At 46.8% G+C, this 19,402-nt stretch overlaps 1 protein-coding gene across 1 annotated transcript in view; it reads left to right on the forward strand.

Annotated features, from left to right (window-relative positions):
* LOC120035885 (unconventional myosin-VIIa) overlaps positions 1-19,402 on the forward strand; it is a gene marked incomplete at its 5' end in the record, with an annotated part of 84,334 nt that overhangs the window by 50,012 nt on the left and 14,920 nt on the right. The window contains 5 exons of the mRNA XM_038982349.1: positions 1,171-1,292; positions 1,866-2,020; positions 2,421-2,574; positions 11,396-11,551; positions 17,003-17,108. Coding sequence (XP_038838277.1) covers positions 1,171-1,292; positions 1,866-2,020; positions 2,421-2,574; positions 11,396-11,551; positions 17,003-17,108 — 693 coding nt within the window. The remainder of the gene's footprint in view (positions 1-1,170; positions 1,293-1,865; positions 2,021-2,420; positions 2,575-11,395; positions 11,552-17,002; positions 17,109-19,402) is intronic.

The raw sequence follows: 19,402 nt of genomic DNA on the forward strand, positions 1-19,402 counted from the left end.
CTCACCAAACCTACCAATGAAGTCATGGTATGAACGCATTGTCCTGCCCACTCTCACAAACCTACCAATGAAGTCATGGTATGAACGCATTGTCCTGCCCACTCTCACCAAACCTACCAATGAAGTCATGGTATGAACGCATTGTCCCGCCCACTCTCACCAAACCTACCAATGAAGTCATGGTATGAACGCATTGTCCCGCCCACTCTCACAAACCTACCAATGAAGTCATGGTATTAACACATTGTACCGCCCACTCTCACCAAACCTACCAATGAAGTCATGGTATGAACACATTGTCCCGCCCACTCTCACCAAACCTACCAATGAAGTCATGGTATGAACACATTGTCCCGCCCACTCTCACCAAACCTACCAATGAAGTCATGGTATTAACACATTGTCCCGCCCACTCTCACCAAACCTACCAATGAAGTCATGGTATTAACACATTGTCCTGCCCACTCTCACCAAACCTACCAATGAAGTCATGGTATGAACACATTGTCCTGCCCACTCTCACCAAACCTACCAATGAAGTCATGGTATGAACACATTGTCCCGCCCACTCTCACAAACCTACCAATGAAGTCATGGTAGGAACACATTGTCCTGCCCACTCTCACCAAACCTACCAATGAAGTCATGGTATGAACGCATTGTCCCGCCCACTCTCACCAAACCTACCAATGAAGTCATGGTATGAATGCATTGTCCCGCCCACTCTCACCAAACCTACCAATGAAGTCATGGTATGAACACATTGTCCCGCCCACTCTCACCAAACCTACCAATGAAATCATGGTATGAACGCATTGTCCCGCCCACTCTCACCAAACCTACCAATGAAATCATGGTATGAACGCATTGTCCCGCCCACTCTCACCAAACCTACCAATGAAATCATGGTATGAACGCATTGTCCCGCCCACTCTCACCAAACCTACCAATGAAGTCATTGTATGAACTCATGTTCTTGTTTTACTATCTAAGTTGAAATATGGGCTGAAGAAATCGATTCTTTCCTTTCCTCTTACTGCTATTGATGATGCTATTTTGAAGAAGGTTTTATTCATTATGATTTGTGATTGTTTTACCTACCTTATTTCAATAAACTGATCATTATCAGTCAGGTTAAATTACTAAAATGTCAACATAAAATGTTTCCAGAGTCTTCTTAACCTGTCACCTGACCAGAGGAAGAGCATCATGGCAGCCAATCAGAAGGAGACAGGCACCGTGGAGCGAGTGGCCCCCGTGTCCCTCAAAGAGTTCTCCTATGAGTACTTCAGGTAACAGTTCTCCTATGAGTACTTCAGGTAACAGTTCTCCTATGAGTACTTCAGGTAACAGTTCTCCTATGAGTACTTCAGGTAACAGTTCTCCTATGAGTACTTCAGGTAACAGTACTTCAGGTAACAGTTCTCCTATGAGTACTTCAGGTAACAGTTCTCCTATGAGTACTTCAGGTAACAGTTCTCCTATGAGTACTTCAGGTAGCTGTTCTCCTATGAGTACTTCAGGTAACAGTTCTCCTATGAGTACTTCAGGTAACAGTTCTACTACCAGTACTTCAGGTAACAGTACTTCAGGTAACAGTTCTCCTATGAGTACTTCAGGTAACAGTTCTCCTATGAGTACTTCAGGTAACAGTTCTCCTATGAGTACTTCAGGTAACAGAGAAACTTCTAATACGATATTAACAGAAAAGTGATAATAGTATAGCCAATAATATTTCGATATATATGGTATAGAACTAACACCTGTAATATATAATTATATATTATATATATAGTAATATATATGGGAAATCATCCTGATTTTAACAGCTCCTAAAAGTCCTGTGCTTCTGTCTGTCCCTCCAGGCAGCCCATCAAGGACGTGAACCGTCAGGTGATCTCTAAGAACGTGGCCCCTGAGAGGCTGTGGGTCAACTCCAGGGAGCCAATCAAACAGCCCCTTCTTAAGAAGTTGGCGGGGAACTCTGAGCTCAGCCACCGGGCCTGCCTGGCCTTCACTGATATCCTTTAAATGATAGATGTACTACCTTCTCACCGACAGACTACTTCAACATTATCTTCAAGAGCATCTTTGGAATCGCCTCAACATTGCATTTTTTTGTTGTTGTAATTTAGCAAGTGCTCTTATCTAGAGTGACATATTCTGGTCTTCAGTGACGCCCTTACTGAAGAAAATAAAAGGTTGTCACTACCTGGCTTTCTATTCAGACCCAAAGTACATGGACAGCGATGCAGACTGAAGATGCAAAATATATATGACATGTGGAAACACCAGTTGCACTTATTGTACGTGTCTAAATGTGTTAAATGTCTTTTTGTGGTAGGATGGCAAATGACATGCAGTTTGTTTAAATACAGTTTTCAGAGATGTGTTCCTACCAGTCCTTGACCTGTGTGTACCTATCCTGAAGTACATGGGGGACTACCCCACAAAGCAGATACAGAGTCCTCTAGAGTTGACAGACCAGATCTTTGGCCCAGCCACCAAGGACGAGGCCCTGAGAGACGAGATCTACTGTCAGATCATGAAACAGATGACCAGCAACAACAACAGGTAGACTGTTAGGGCCTGTACAGCAACAGGTAGACTGTTAGGGCCTGTACAACAACAGGTAGACTGTTAGGGCCTGTACAACAACAGGTAGACTGTTAGGGCCTGTACAACAACAGGTAGACTGTTAGGGCCTGTACAACAACAGGTAGACTGTTAGGGCAACAGGTAGACTGTTAGGGCCTGTACAACAACAGGTAGACTGTTAGGGCCTGTACAGCAACAGGTAGACTGTTAGGGCCTGTACAACAACAGGTAGACTGTTAGGGCAACAGGTAGACTGTTAGGGCAACAGGTAGACTGTTAGGGCCTGTACAACAACAGGTAGACTGTTAGGGCCTGTACAGCAACAGGTAGACTGTTAGGGCCTGTACAACAACAGGTAGACTGTTAGGGCAACAGGTAGACTGTTAGGGCCTGTACAACAACAGGTAGACTGTTAGGGCAACAGGTAGACTGTTAGGGCCTGTACAACAACAGGTAGACTGTTAGGGCCTGTACAGCAACAGGTAGACTGTTAGGGCCTGTACAGCAACAGGTAGACTGTTAGGGCCTGTACAACAACAGGTAGACTGTTAGGGCCTGTACAACAACAGGTAGACTGTTAGGGCCTGTACAACAACAGGTAGACTGTTAGGGCCTGTACAACAACAGGTAGACTGTTAGGGCCTGTACAACAACAGGTAGACTGTTAGGGCCTGTACAACAACAGGTAGACTGTTAGGGCAACAGGTAGACTGTTAGGGCCTGTACAACAACAGGTAGACTGTTAGGGCCTGTACAACAACAGGTAGACTGTTAGGGCCTGTACAACAACAGGTAGACTGTTAGGGCCTGTACAACAACAGGTAGACTGTTAGGGCAACAGGTAGACTGTTAGGGCCTGTACAACAACAGGTAGACTGTTAGGGCCTGTACAACAACAGGTAGACTGTTAGGGCAACAGGTAGACTGTTAGGGCCTGTACAACAACAGGTAGACTGTTAGGGCCTGTACAACAACAGGTAGACTGTTAGGGCAACAGGTAGACTGTTAGGGCCTGTACAACAACAGGTAGACTGTTAGGGCCTGTACAACAACAGGTAGACTGTTAGGGCCTGTACAACAACAGGTAGACTGTTAGGGCAACAGGTAGACTGTTAGGGCCTGTACAACAACAGGTAGACTGTTAGGGCCTGTACAACAACAGGTAGACTGTTAGGGCAACAGGTAGACTGTTAGGGCCTGTACAACAACAGGTAGACTGTTAGGGCAACAGGTAGACTGTTAGGGCCTGTACAACAACAGGTAGACTGTTAGGGCCTGTACAACAACAGGTAGACTGTTAGGGCCTGTACAACAACAGGTAGACTGTTAGGGCCTGTACAACAACAGGTAGACTGTTAGGGCAACAGGTAGACTGTTAGGGCCTGTACAACAACAGGTAGACTGTTAGGGCCTGTACAACAACAGGTAGACTGTTAGGGCCTGTACAACAACAGGTAGACTGTTAGGGCAACAGGTAGACTGTTAGGGCCTGTACAGCAACAGGTAGACTGTTAGGGCCTGTACAACAACAGGTAGACTGTTAGGGCAACAGGTAGACTGTTAGGGCCTGTACAACAACAGGTAGACTGTTAGGGCCTGTACAACAACAGGTAGACTGTTAGGGCCTGTACAGCAACAGGTAGACTGTTAGGGCCTGTACAACAACAGGTAGACTGTTAGGGCCTGTACAACAACAGGTAGACTGTTAGGGCCTGTACAACAACAGGTAGACTGTTAGGGCCTGTACAACAACAGGTAGACTGTTAGGGCCTGTACAACAACAGGTAGACTGTTAGGGCCTGTACAACAACAGGTAGACTGTTAGGGCCTGTACAACAACAGGTAGACTGTTAGGGCCTGTACAGCAACAGGTAGACTGTTAGGGCCTGTACAGCAACAGGTAGACTGTTAGGGCCTGTACAGCAACAGGTAGACTGTTAGGGCCTGTACAACAACAGGTAGACTGTTAGGGCCTGTACAACAACAGGTAGACTGTTAGGGCCTGTACAGCAACAGGTAGACTGTTAGGGCCTGTACAACAACAGGTAGACTGTTAGGGCAACAGGTAGACTGTTAGGGCCTGTACAACAACAGGTAGACTGTTAGGGCAACAGGTAGACTGTTAGGGCCTGTACAACAACAGGTAGACTGTTAGGGCCTGTACAACAACAGGTAGACTGTTAGGGCAACAGGTAGACTGTTAGGGCCTGTACAACAACAGGTAGACTGTTAGGGCCTGTACAACAACAGGTAGACTGTTAGGGCCTGTACAACAACAGGTAGACTGTTAGGGCAACAGGTAGACTGTTAGGGCCTGTACAACAACAGGTAGACTGTTAGGGCCTGTACAACAACAGGTAGACTGTTAGGGCAACAGGTAGACTGTTAGGGCAACAGGTAGACTGTTAGGGCCTGTACAGCAACAGGTAGACTGTTAGGGCAACAGGTAGACTGTTAGGGCCTGTACAACAACAGGTAGACTGTTAGGGCAACAGGTAGACTGTTAGGGCCTGTACAACAACAGGTAGACTGTTAGGGCCTGTACAACAACAGGTAGACTGTTAGGGCCTGTACAACAACAGGTAGACTGTTAGGGCCTGTACAACAACAGGTAGACTGTTAGGGCAACAGGTAGACTGTTAGGGCCTGTACAACAACAGGTAGACTGTTAGGGCCTGTACAACAACAGGTAGACTGTTAGGGCCTGTACAACAACAGGTAGACTGTTAGGGCCTGTACAACAACAGGTAGACTGTTAGGGCCTGCTTCCCAGACGCGGATATGGATTAGCAAAGACTAAAAATATGAAATGTTCAATGGAGATTCTTAATGTCAGTCCAGGGGTAGACTTAATCTATGTAAATCATGAGGGGCTTTTTAACTGTAATCTAAATACATGGTAGAATGAACCCTTTTGGAAAGATATTTGAAACAGGGCAACAGAGGAGAGGACAACATAGGAGAGGACAACGGAGGAGAGGACAAGAGAGGAGAGGACAAGAGAGGAGAGGACAAGAGAGGAGAGGACAAGAGAGGAGAGGACAAGAGAGGAGAGGACAACAGAGGAGAGGACAACAGAGGAGAGGACAACAGAGGACAGGACAACAGAGGAGAGGACAACAGAGGAGAGGACAACAGAGGAGAGGACAACGGAGGAGAGGACAACGGAAGACAACAGAGGAGAGGACAACATAGGAGAGGACAACAGAGGAGAGGACAACAGAGGAGAGGACAACGGAGGAGAGGACAACGGAAGACAACAGAGGAGAGGACAACATAGGAGAGGACAACAGAGGAGAGGACAACAGAGGAGAGGACAACAGAGGAGAGGACAACAGAGGAGAGGACAACATAGGAGAGGACAACGGAGGAGAGGACAACGGAGGAGAGGACAACGGAGGAGATGACAACAGAAGACAACAGAGGAGAGGACAACAGAGGAGAGGACAACAGAATACAACAGAGGATAGGACAATAGAATACAACAGAGGATAGGACAACAGAGGAGAGGACAACAGAAGACAACAGAGGATAGGACAACAGAGGAGAGGACAACAGAAGACAACAGAGGAGAGGACAACAGAAGACAACAGAGGAGAGGACATCAGAGGAGAGGGCAACAGAACACAACAGAGGAGAGGACAACAGAAGACAACAGAGGAGAGGACAACAGAAGACAACAGAGGAGAGGACAACAGAAGACATCGGAGGAGAGGACATCAGAGGAGAGGGCAACAGAACACAACAGAGGAGAGGACAACAGAAGACAACAGAGGAGAGGACAACAGAAGACAACAGAGGACAGGACAACAGAAGACAACAGAGGAGAGGACAACAGAAGACAACAGAGGAGAGGACAACAGAAGACAACAGAGGAGAGGACAACAAAAGACAACAGAGGAGAGGATATCAGAGGAGAGGATATCAGAGGAGAGGACAACAGAAGACAACAGAGGAGAGGACAACAGAAGACAACGGAGGAGAGGACAACAGAAGACAACGGAGGAGAGGACAACAGAAGACAACGGAGGAGAGGACAACAGAGGAGAGGACAACAGAAGACAACAGAGGAGAGGACATCAGAGGAGAGGACAATAGAAGACAACAGAGGAGAGGATATCAGAGGAGAGGACAACAGAGGAGAGGACATCAGAGGATATGACAACAGAGGAGAGAACAACAGAGGAGAGGACAACAGAAGACAACGGAGGAGAGGACATCAGAGGAGAGGACAATAGAAGACAACGGAGGAGAGGATATCAGAGGAGAGGACATCAGAGGAGAGGACAACAGAGGAGAGGACATCAGAGGAGAGGACAACAGAGGAGAGGACAACAGAAGACAGAAGAGGAGAGGACAACAGACTACAACAGAGGAGAGGACAACAGAAGACAACAGAGGAGAGGACAACAGAAGACAACAGAGGATAGGACAACAGAGGATAGGACAACAGAAGACAACAGAGGATAGGACAACAGAGGAGAGGACAACAGAAGACAACAGAGGAGAGGACAACAGAAGACATCGGAGGAGAGGGCAACAGAGGATAGGACAACAGAAGACAACAGAGGAGAGGACAACAGAATACAACAGAGGATAGGACAACAGAGGATAGGACAACAGAAGACAACAGAGGATAGGACAACAGAGGAGAGGACAACAGAAGACAACAGAGGAGAGGACAACAGAGGAGAGGACAACAGAAGACAACAGAGGAGAGGACAACAGAAGACATCGGAGGAGAGGACATCAGAGGAGAGGACAACAGAGGAGAGGGCAACAGAACACAACAGAGGATAGGACAACAGAAGACATCAGAGGAGAGGACAACAGAAGACAACAGAGGAGAGGACAACAGAAGACAACAGAGGAGAGGACAACAGAAGACAACAGAGGAGAGGACAACAGAAGACAACAGAGGAGAGGACAACAGAAGACAACAGAGGAGAGGATATCAGAGGAGAGGATATCAGAGGAGAGGACAACAGAGGAGAGGACAACAGAACACAACAGAGGATAGGACAACAGAAGACAACAGAGGAGAGGACAACAGAAGACAACGGAGGAGAGGACAACAGAAGACAACGGAGGAGAGGACAACAGAGGAGAGGACAACAGAAGACAACAGAGGAGAGGACAACAGAAGACAACGGAGGAGAGGACAACAGAGGAGAGGACAACAGAAGACAACAGAGGAGAGGACATCAGAGGAGAGGACAATAGAAGACAACAGAGGAGAGGATATCAGAGGAGAGGACAACAGAGGAGAGGACATCAGAGGATATGACAACAGAGGAGAGAACAACAGAGGAGAGGACAACAGAAGACAACGGAGGAGAGGACATCAGAGGAGAGGACAATAGAAGACAACAGAGGAGAGGATATCAGAGGAGAGGACATCAGAGGAGAGGACAACAGAGGAGAGGACATCAGAGGAGAGGACAACAGAGGAGAGGACAACAGAAGACAACAGAGGAGAGGACAACAGAAGACAACAGAGGAGAGGACAACAGAAGACATCAGAGGAGAGGACAACAGAAGACAACAGAGGAGAGGACAACAGAAGACAACAGAGGAGAGGACAACAGAGGAGAGGACAACAGAAGAGGGGACAACGGAGGAGAGGACAACAGAGGAGAGGACAACAGAAGACAACGGAGGAGAGGACATCAGAGGAGAGGACAATAGAAGACAACGGAGGAGAGGATATCAGAGGAGAGGACAACAGAGGACAACAGAAGAGGGGACAACGGAGGAGAGGACAACAGAGGAGAGGACAACAGAAGACAACAGAGGAGAGGACAATAGAAGACAACGGAGGAGAGGATATCAGAGGAGAGGACAACGGAAGACAACAGAGGAGAGGACAACAGAAGACAACAGAGGAGAGGACAACAGAAGACAACAGAGGAGAGGACCACAGAAGACAACAGAGGAGAAGACAACGGATGAGAGGACAACAGAGGAGAGGACATCAGAGGAGAGGACAATAGAAGACAACGGAGGAGAGGATATCAGAGGAGAGGACAACAGAGGAGAGGACATCAGAGGAGAGGACAACAGAAGACAACAGAGGAGAGGACAACAGAAGACAACAGAGGAGAGGACAACAGAAGACATCAGAGGAGAGGACAACAGAAGACATCAGAGGAGAGGACAACAGAAGACAACAGAGGAGAGGACAACAGAAGACAACAGAGCAGAGGACAACAGAAGACAACAGAGGAGAGGACAACAGAGGAGAGGACAACAGAAGACAACAGAGGAGAGGACAACAGAAGACATCAGAGGAGAAGACAACAGAAGACAACAGAGGAGAGGACAACAGAAGACAACAGAGGAGAGGACAACAGAAGACAACAGAGGAGCGGACAACAGAGGAGAGGACAACAGAGGAGAGGACATCAGAGGAGAGGACAACGGAGGAGAGGACAACAGAGGAGAGGACAATGGAGGAGAGGACAACAGAGGAGAGGACAACAAAAGACAACAGAGGATATGACAACAGAGGATATGACAACAGAGGAGAGAACAACAGAGGAGAGGACAACAGAAGACAACGGAGGAGAGGACATCAGAGGAGAGGACAACAGAAGACAACGGAGGAGAGGATATCAGAGGAGAGGACAACAGAGGAGAGGACATCAGAGGAGAGGACAATAGAAGACAACGGAGGAGAGGACATCAGAAGACAACGGAGGAGAGGACATCAGAGGAGAGGACAACAGAGGAGAGGACAACAGAGGAGAAGACAACAGAGGAGAGGACAACAGAAGAGGGGACAACGGAGGAGAGGACAACAGAGGAGAGGACAACAGAAGACAACGGAGGAGAGGACATCAGAGGAGAGGACAATAGAAGACAACGGAGGAGAGGATATCAGAGGAGAGGACAATGGAGGAGAGGACAACGGAGGAGAGGCCAACGGAAGACAACAGAGGAGAGGACAACAGAGGAGAGGACAACAGAGGAGAGGACAACAGAAGAGAGGACAACGGAGGAGAGGACAACGGAAGACAACGGAGGAGAGGACAACAGAGGAGAGGACAACGGAGGAGAGGACAACAGAAGACAACGGAGGAGAGGACAACAGAAGACAACAGAGGAGAGGACAACAGAGGAGAGGACAACAGAGGAGAGGACAACAGAGGAGAGGACAACAGAGGAGAGGACAACGGAGGAGATGACAATGGAGGAGAGGACAACAGAGGAGAGGACAACAGAAGACAACAGAGGACAGGACAACAGAGGAGAGGACAACAGAGGAGAGGACAACAGAGGAGAGGACAACAGAGGAGAGGACAACAGAAGACAACAGAGGAGAGGACAACAGAGGAGAGGACAACGGAGGAGAGGACAACGGAGGAGAGGACAACGGAGGAGAGGACAACGGAGGAGAGGACAACGGAGGAGAGGACAACAGAGGAGAGGACAACAGAGGAGAGGACAACAGAAGACAACGGAGGAGAGGACAACAGAAGACAACAGAGGATAGGACAACAGAGGATAGGACAACAGAAGACAACAGAGGAGAGGACAACAGAAGACAACAGAGAGGACAACAGAAGACAACAGAGGAGAGGACAACAGAAGACAACAGAGGAGAGGACAACAGAAGACATCAGAGGAGAGGACAACAGAGGAGAGGACAACAGAAGACATCAGAGGAGAGGACAACAGAGGACATCAGAGGAGAGGACAACAGAAGACAACAGAGGAGAGGACAACAGAAGACAACAGAGGAGAGGACAACAGAGGACATCAGAGGAGAGGACAACAGAAGACATCAGAGGAGAGGACAACAGAAGACATCAGAGGAGAGGACAACAGAAGACATCAGAGGAGAGGACAACAGAAGACAACAGAGGAGAGGACAACAGAAGACAACAGAGGAGAGGACAACAGAAGACAACAGAGGAGAGGACAACAGAAGACAACAGAGGAGAGGACAACAAAAGACAACAGAGGAGAGGACAACGGAGGAGAGGACAACAGAAGACAACAGAGGAGAAGACAACGGAGGAGAATACAACAGAGGAGAGGACAACAGAGGAGAGGACAACAGAAGACAACAGATGAGAGGACAACAGAAGACAACAGAGAGGACAACAGAAGACAACAGAGGAGAGGACAACAGAAGACAACAGAGGAGAGGACAACAGAGGAGAGGACAACAGAAGACAACAGAGGAGAGGACAACAGAGGAGAGGACAACAGAATACAACAGAGGAGAGGACAACAGAAGACAACAGAGAGGACAACAGAAGACAACAGAGGAGAGGACAACAGAAGACAACAGAGGAGAGGACAACAGAGGAGAGGACAACAGAAGACAACAGAGGAGAGGACAACAGAAGACAACAGAGGAGAGGACAACAGAAGACAACAGAGGAGAAGACAACGGAGGAGAGGACAACGGAGGAGAGGACAACTGAAAAGGACAACAGAGGAAAGGACATTTTTTTAGCAAAAATGTGGGGCTCAAAACATTTGGGGCCCCACCTGCCTTAATGACGGGTCGCCACTGCTCCTATACGTAGATGGGAGGTTGTACAACACAGGGGGAAGAAGAGTTTTTCCTAATGTGGTGTTGCTGAGTCTGTAACAATAATGTTGTAACATCGCCAGTCCAGGTTCAGTTTGGAGCAGGGCTGGCAGTTGCTGTGTCTGTGCTGTTGTCTCTGATGATGATAATGATGATGTTGATGTCAGGTTCAGTTTGGAGCAGGGCTGGCAGTTGCTGTGGCTGTGCTGTTGTCTCTGATGATGATAATGATGGTGTTGATGTTGGTGTCAGGTTCAGTTTGGAGCAGGGCTGGCAGTTGCTGTGGCTGTGCTGTGGTCTCTTCCCTCCAAGCCAGTCGCTGCTCAAACACACCCAGCGTTTCCTGGAGTCCCGACGACGTGAAGCCCTGGCCCCCGACTGTCTACAGCGCCTACAGGGATCACTGAGGTACATGAGCACATCAAATACTGAATGTCTTCACTTACTGTACCTATTATGCTGGCCTAGTAGACTGTATCTCCTCAACCCCATTATAGGAGGTCTATTAGACTGTATCTCCTCAACCCCATTAGAGGAGGTCTACTAGACTGTATCTCCTCAACCCCATTAGAGGAGGTCTATTAGACTGTATCTCCTCAACCCCATTAGAGGAGGTCTACTAGACTGTATCTCCTCAACCCCATTAGAGGAGGTCTATTAGACTGTATCTCCTCAACCCCATTAGAGGAGGTCTATTAGACTGTATCTCCTCAACCCCATTAGAGGAGGTCTATTAGACTGTATCTCCTCAACCCCATTAGAGGAGGTCTATTAGACTGTATCTCCTCAACCCCATTAGAGGAGGTCTATTAGACTGTATCTCCTCAACCCCATTAGAGGAGGTCTATTAGACTGTATCTCCTCAACCCCATTAGAGGAGGTCTACTAGACTGTATCTCCTCAACCCCATTAGAGGAGGTCTACTAGACTGTATCTCCTCAACCCCATTAGAGGAGGTCTATTAGACTGTATCTCCTCAACCCCATTAGAGGAGGTCTACTAGACTGTATCTCCTCAACCCCATTAGAGGAGGTCTACTAGACTGTATCTCCTCAACCCCATTAGAGGAGGTCTATTAGACTGTATCTCCTCAACCCCATTAGAGGAGGTCTATTAGACTGTATCTCCTCAACCCCATTAGAGGAGGTCTATTAGACTGTATCTCCTCAACCCCATTAGAGGAGGTCTATTAGACTGTATCTCCTCAGTCCAGCGGTTCTTAAAAAATGTTCAGCCTGGGACCCAATTTAGAAATGTTGTTTTCCTGGGTCCCAAGGTAAGGTAAATATGCAACTATACATAAATATCGGTACATTTCATTGCCCTTATGCCTAAAACAAATGCAATATAGATAAAAACAAATAGCAATGAAAATATAATATTCATATAAATATCTATTCATGTTTATTTCCCCCCATTAAAACACTATTACATATCTGTCTATGTTGGACCTGTTGCTGCTAACATACAACACATCATTTACATTCTGAACTGGAACAAACTGGTTGATCACATCACACAGATGAATAACAGAACAGACACACAGGCTTAGTGCAACACTAAGACACAGTAGAGATGAACAATGATCAAGTCTACTGTACATCTTACTGTAGAAATTACTGTAGAAATTACTGTACATCTTACTGTAGAAATTACTGTACATCTTACTATAGAAATTACTGTACATCTTACTATAGAAATTACTGTACATCTTACTGTAGAAATTACTGTACATCTTACTGTAGAAATTACTGTACATCTTACTATAGAAATTACTGTACATCTTACTGTAGAAATTACTGTACATCTTACTATAGAAATTACTGTACATCTTACTATAGAAATTACTGTACATCTTACTGTAGAAATTACTGTACATCTTACTGTACATCTTACTGTACATCTTACTATAGAAATTACTGTACATCTTACTGTAGAAATTACTGTACATCTTACTATAGAAATTACTGTACATCTTACTGTAGAAATTACTGTACATCTTACTGTAGAAATTACTGTACATCTTACTGTAGAAATTACTGTACATCTTACTGTAGAAATTACTGTACATCTTACTGTAGAAATTACTGTACATCTTACTATAGAAATTACTGTACATCTTACTGTAGAAATTACTGTACATCTTACTATAGAAATTACTGTACATCTTACTGTAGAAATTACTGTACATCTTACTGTAGATATTACTGTACATCTTACTGTAGAAATTACTGTACATCTTACTGTAGAAATTACTGTACATCTTACTGTAGAAATTACTGTACATCTTACTGTAGAAATTACTGTACATCTTACTGTAGAAATTACTGTACATCTTACTGTAGAAATTACTGTACATCTTACTGTAGAAATTACTGTAGAAATTACTGTACATCTTACTGTAGAAATTACTGTACATCTTACTGTAGAAATTTCTGTACATCTTACTATAGAAATTACTGTACATCTTACTGTAGAAATTACTGTACATCTTACTATAGAAATTACTGTACATCTTACTATAGAAATTACTGTACATCTTACTGTAGAAATTACTGTACATCTTACTGTAGAAAGAAAGTCTAGGTTGGAACTGTTGCTGTTTAAAAAAATACAAAACATTAAAAAATATATCTGAACGAGAATAAACTGATTAATCACATCACACAGATGTAGCCCAGAAAACAAACAAACAAACAAACAAACAAACAAACAAACAAACACACACACACACACACACACACACACACACACACACACACACACACACACACACACACACACACACACACACACACACACACACACAGTCCCAATGAGAGGTCTGTGGCTGGTTGAAGTTTTCAACAAGTATGTCTATTCTGGGCTCAGTTTTTGGCAGTGCAGCACAAAAGTGATGCTCAGCATTGAGTCTGTTTCTGTACTTGTTATTTTTTTTGAAGTATGTAAGAGTTGAGAACCCTGTCTCGTATAGACATGAGGTGCCAAACTGGACCAGAACATCTACTGCTTTCTCAGTCAAGCAGGAGACCACTTCCTGCTGTAGATGAGCAACCCAGAACTGTGTGACTGGGTTTACCTCAAGAAGCATCTTGCTTTAATCAGTTCATTCCAGTTCAGAATAACAATTATTATTGTATTTTAACAGCAACAGTTCCAACCTAGACTAGTTTTCAACAATAATTTCTACAGTAAGATGTACAGTAGGCCTGATCATTTTTTCATCTTCATGTACTGTTACTTAGGGTTGCCCTATCAGTAGCTAGCTTGCTTTGGCGAATGTTAGCTATTAGCTGTGTACAAGACCATGGGATTGTTTGAAAGAGAAACTCACATCTACTACTATGAGAGAGAGTACTCCATTATTTCTGCTAATCAACACCTGTTATAAAATGACAATGTCTCGCTAGCTGACTTACTTATCCACTGTCGAAGCAGTTTCCTGAAGCATTCTGCCCTGTTCTGATAGAACTCCCTGGGTTTACCGTCATGCTGTGGATGTTTTGGTCAGGAAGCAGTTTCCTGAAGCATTCTGCCCTGTTCTGATAGAACTCCCTGGGTTTACCGTCATGCTGTGGATGTTTTGGTCAGGAAGCAGTTTCCTGAAGCATTCTGCCCTGTTCTGATAGAACTCCCTGGGTTTACCGTCATGCTGTGGATGTTTTGGTCAGGAAGCAGTTTCCTGAAGCATTCTGCCCTGTTCTGATAGAACTCCCTGGGTTTACCGTCATGCTGTGGATGTTTTGGTCAGGAAGCAGTTTCCTGAAGCATTCTGCCCTGTTCTGATAGAACTCCCTGGGTTTACCGTCATGCTGTGGATGTTTTGGTCAGGAAGCAGTTTCCTGAAGCATTCTGCCCTGTTCTGATAGAACTCCCTGGGTTTACCGTCATGCTGTGGATGTTTTGGTCAGGAAGCAGTTTCCTGAAGCATTCTGCCCTGTTCTGATAGAACTCCCTGGGTTTACCGTCATGCTGTGGATGTTTTGGTCAGGAAGCAGTTTCCTGAAGCATTCTGCCCTGTTCTGATAGAACTCCCTGGGTTTACCGTCATGCTGTGGATGTTTTGGTCAGGAAGCAGTTTCCTGAAGCATTCTGCCCTGTTCTGATAGAACTCCCTGGGTTTACCGTCATGCTGTGGATGTTTTGGTCAGGAAGCAGTTTCCTGAAGCATTCTGCCCTGTTCTGATAGAACTCCCTGGGTTTACCGTCATGCTGTGGATGTTTTGGTCAGGAAGCAGTTTCCTGAAGCATTCTGCCCTGTTCTGATAGAACTCCCTGGGTTTACCGTCATGCTGTGGATGTTTTGGTCAGGACGTGTCGTTTTATTCATTTGTTCGTTATATGAGAGACTCATTACTAAGCACAAAACACATTGTGGGCGCTCCTCGTTATACGTTTCTATGAAAGAGAGAGAAACTCATCGCTGTATTTGCGTTTCATGACGATTGAGCTCAGACACAACTTGTGGCTAGCATGAGTCCATTTGATGACAGCGGTGAGTGATGGCGAGTGAGAATGACACGTCAGTGGCTGACGGCGCATCGTCTGCTGCCTGAACCACAGCGCTGCGATCTTCAAAAATAACCTACAGAAAAAAAGATCCGGTGAACCGAGAAGCACACCGGCATCTCCCTCTCACACTCGCTCAGCTGCCAAACTGAGCAGAGACCGCTGCTAAAACAGAGAGTGCAGATGCACTTGGCCAAATCAGTAATTCATGAAATAGTTATACATTTACTTTGACACGTCGCGACCTACCGTTAACAGGTCGTGACGTGCCAGAGTAAATTTATAGCTATTTCATTAATTACTGATTTGGCCAAGAGTGTGGTGCCTAGTAACACCAAGGATGTTGGTTCAGTTCTAGCAGGCATCAGGTGAAGGTGGTTGGTTAGGGTTAGAGGTCAGGGGTTAGAGGTGAAGGTGGTTGGTTAGGGTTAGAGGTTAAGGTGGTTGTACTGTAACGTGTGTTATCTATCAGGATAGAGCCCAGGAAGCTGCCTCCTCACCAGGTGGAGGTTAGGGTTAGAGGTCAGGGGTTAGAGGTGGTTGTACTGTAACGTGTGTTATCTATCAGGATAGAGCCCAGGAAGCTGCCTCCTCACCAGGTGGAGGTTAGGGTTAGAGGTCAGGGGTTAGAGGTCAGGGGTTAGAGGTGGTTGTACTGTAACGTGTGTTATCTATCAGGATAGAACCCAGGAAGCTGCCTCCTCACCAGGTGGAGGTTAGGGTTAGAGGTCAGGGGTTAGAGGTGGTTGTACTGTAACGTGTGTTATCTATCAGGATAGAACCCAGGAAGCTGCCTCCTCACCAGGTGGAGGTTAGGGTTAGAGGTCAGGGGTTAGAGGTGGTTGTACTGTAACGTGTGTTATCTATCAGGATAGAGCCCAGGAAGCTGCCTCCTCACCAGGTGGAGGTTAGGGTTAGAGGTCAGGGGTTAGAGGTGGTTGTACTGTAACGTGTGTTATCTATCAGGATAGAACCCAGGAAGCTGCCTCCTCACCAGGTGGAGGTTAGGGTTAGAGGTCAGGGGTTAGAGGTGGTTGTACTGTAACGTGTGTTATCTATCAGGATAGAACCCAGGAAGCTGCCTCCTCACCAGGTGGAGGTTAGGGTTAGAGGTCAGGGGTTAGAGGTGGTTGTACTGTAACGTGTGTTATCTATCAGGATAGAACCCAGGAAGCTGCCTCCTCACCAGGTGGAGGTTAGGGTTAGAGGTCAGGGGTTAGAGGTGGTTGTACTGTAACGTGTGTTATCTATCAGGATAGAACCCAGGAAGCTGCCTCCTCACCAGGTGGAGGTTAGGGTTAGAGGTCAGGGGTTAGAGGTGGTTGTACTGTAACGTGTGTTATCTATCAGGATAGAACCCAGGAAGCTGCCTCCTCACCAGGTGGAGATAGATGCCATTCAGCAGAACTCCACCCAGATCTTCCACAAGGTCCACTTCCCCAACGACACGGAGGAGGTAAAGAGCCCTGCGCCATGACGGGTTACTCTGACAAGTGCTAAGCTAAACTTCTCATAATGTGTACAAAAGAAACATGTACAGTCCCTTTCATAAACACTGGTCCTTTGAGCTGGATCTGAACAATTGTCCAGGCAAATTATGTTCCTTTTGTTGCACCTGTATAGAACCTCTACTGAACTGTAATGTATGTCCCCTGGGGTTACTTCCTCTAATATCCCTCACATCCCTACTCCCTGGGGATCCTTCCACTAATATCCCTCACATCCCTACTCCCTGGGGATCCTTCCACTAATATCTCTCACATCCCTACTCCCTGGGGTTCCTTCCACTAATATCCCTCACATCCCTACTCCCTGGGGATCCTTCCACTAATATCCCTCACATCCCTACTCCCTGGGGATCCTTCCACTAATATCCCTCACATCCCTACTCCCTGGGGATCCTTCCACTAATATCCCTCACATCCCTACTCCCTGGGGATCCTTCCACTAATATCCCTCACATCCCTACTCCCTGGGGATCCTTCCTCTAATATCCCTCACATCCCTACTCCCTGGGGATCCTTCCTCTAATATCTCTCACATCCCTACTCCCTGGGGATCCTTCCACTAATATCTCTCACATCCCTACTCCCTGGGGTTCCTTCCACTAATATCCCTCACATCCCTACTCCCTGGGGTTCCTTCCACTAATATCTCTCACATCCCTACTCCCTGGGGATCCTTCCACTAATATCTCTCACATCCCTACTCCCTGGGGATCCTTCCACTAATATCCCTCACATCCCTACTCCCTGGGGATCCTTCCACTAATATCTCTCACATCCCTACTCCCTGGGGATCCTTCCACTAATATCCCTCACATCCCTACTCCCTGGGGATCCTTCCACTAATATCCCTCACATCCCTACTCCCTGGGGATCCTTCCACTAATATCCCTCACATCCCTACTCCTTGGGGATCCTTCCACTAATATCTCTCACATCCCTACTCCCTGGGGATCCTTCCACTAATATCCCTCACATCCCTACTCCCTGGGGATCCTTCCACTAATATCTCTCACATCCCTACTCCCTGGGGATCCTTCCTCTAATATCTCTCACATCCCTACTCCCTGGGGATCCTTCCACTAATATCCCTCACATCCCTACTCCCTGGGGATCCTTCATCTAATATCCCTCACATCCCTACTCACTGGGGATCCTTCCACTAATATCTCTCGCATCCCAACTCCCTGGGGATCCTTCCACTAATATCTCTCACATCCCTACTCCCTGGGGATCCTTCCACTAATATCTCTCACATCCCTACTCCCTGGGGATCCTTCCACTAATATCTCTCACATCCCTACTCCCTGGGGATCCTTCCACTAATATCCCTCACATCCCTACTCCCTGGGGATCCTTCCACTAATATCCCTCACATCCCTACTCCCTGGGGATCCTTCCACTAATATCCCTCACATCCCTACTCCCTGGGGATCCTTCCACTAATATCTCTCACATCCCTACTCCCTGGGGATCCTTCCACTAATATCCCTCACATCCCTACTCCCTGGGGATCCTTCCACTAATATCTCTCACATCCCTACTCCCTGGGGATCCTTCCACTAATATCCCTCACATCCCTACACCCTGGGGATCCTTCCACTAATATCCCTCACATCCCTACTCCCTGGGGATCCTTCCACTAATATCCCTCACATCCCTACTCCCTGGGGATCCTTCCACTAATATCCCTCACATCCCTACACCCTGGGGATCCTTCCACTAATATCCCTCACATCCCTACTCCCTGGGGATCCTTCTACTAATATCCCTCACATCCCTACTCCCTGGGGATCCTTCCACTAATATCTCTCACATCCCTACTCCCTGGGGTTCCTTCCACTAATATCCCTCACATCCCTACTCCCTGGGGTTCCTTCCACTAATATCCCTCACATCCCTACTCCCTGGGGATCCTTCCACTAATATCTCTCACATCCCTACTCCCTGGGGATCCTTCCACTAATATCTCTCACATCCCTACTCCCTGGGGATCCTTCCACTAATATCCCTCACATCCCTACTCCCTGGGGATCCTTCCACTAATATCGCTCACATCCCTACTCCCTGGGGATCCTTCCACTAATATCCCTCACATCCCTACTCCCTGGGGATCCTTCCACTAATATCCCTCACATCCCTACTCCCTGGGGATCCTTCCACTAATATCCCTCACATCCCTACTCCCTGGGGTTCCTTCCACTAATATCCCTCACATCCCTACTCCCTGGGGATCCTTCATCTA

The sequence above is a fragment of the Salvelinus namaycush genome, unplaced genomic scaffold (assembly GCF_016432855.1).
Source record: "Salvelinus namaycush isolate Seneca unplaced genomic scaffold, SaNama_1.0 Scaffold1130, whole genome shotgun sequence".
Taxonomy (NCBI): domain Eukaryota; kingdom Metazoa; phylum Chordata; class Actinopteri; order Salmoniformes; family Salmonidae; genus Salvelinus; species Salvelinus namaycush.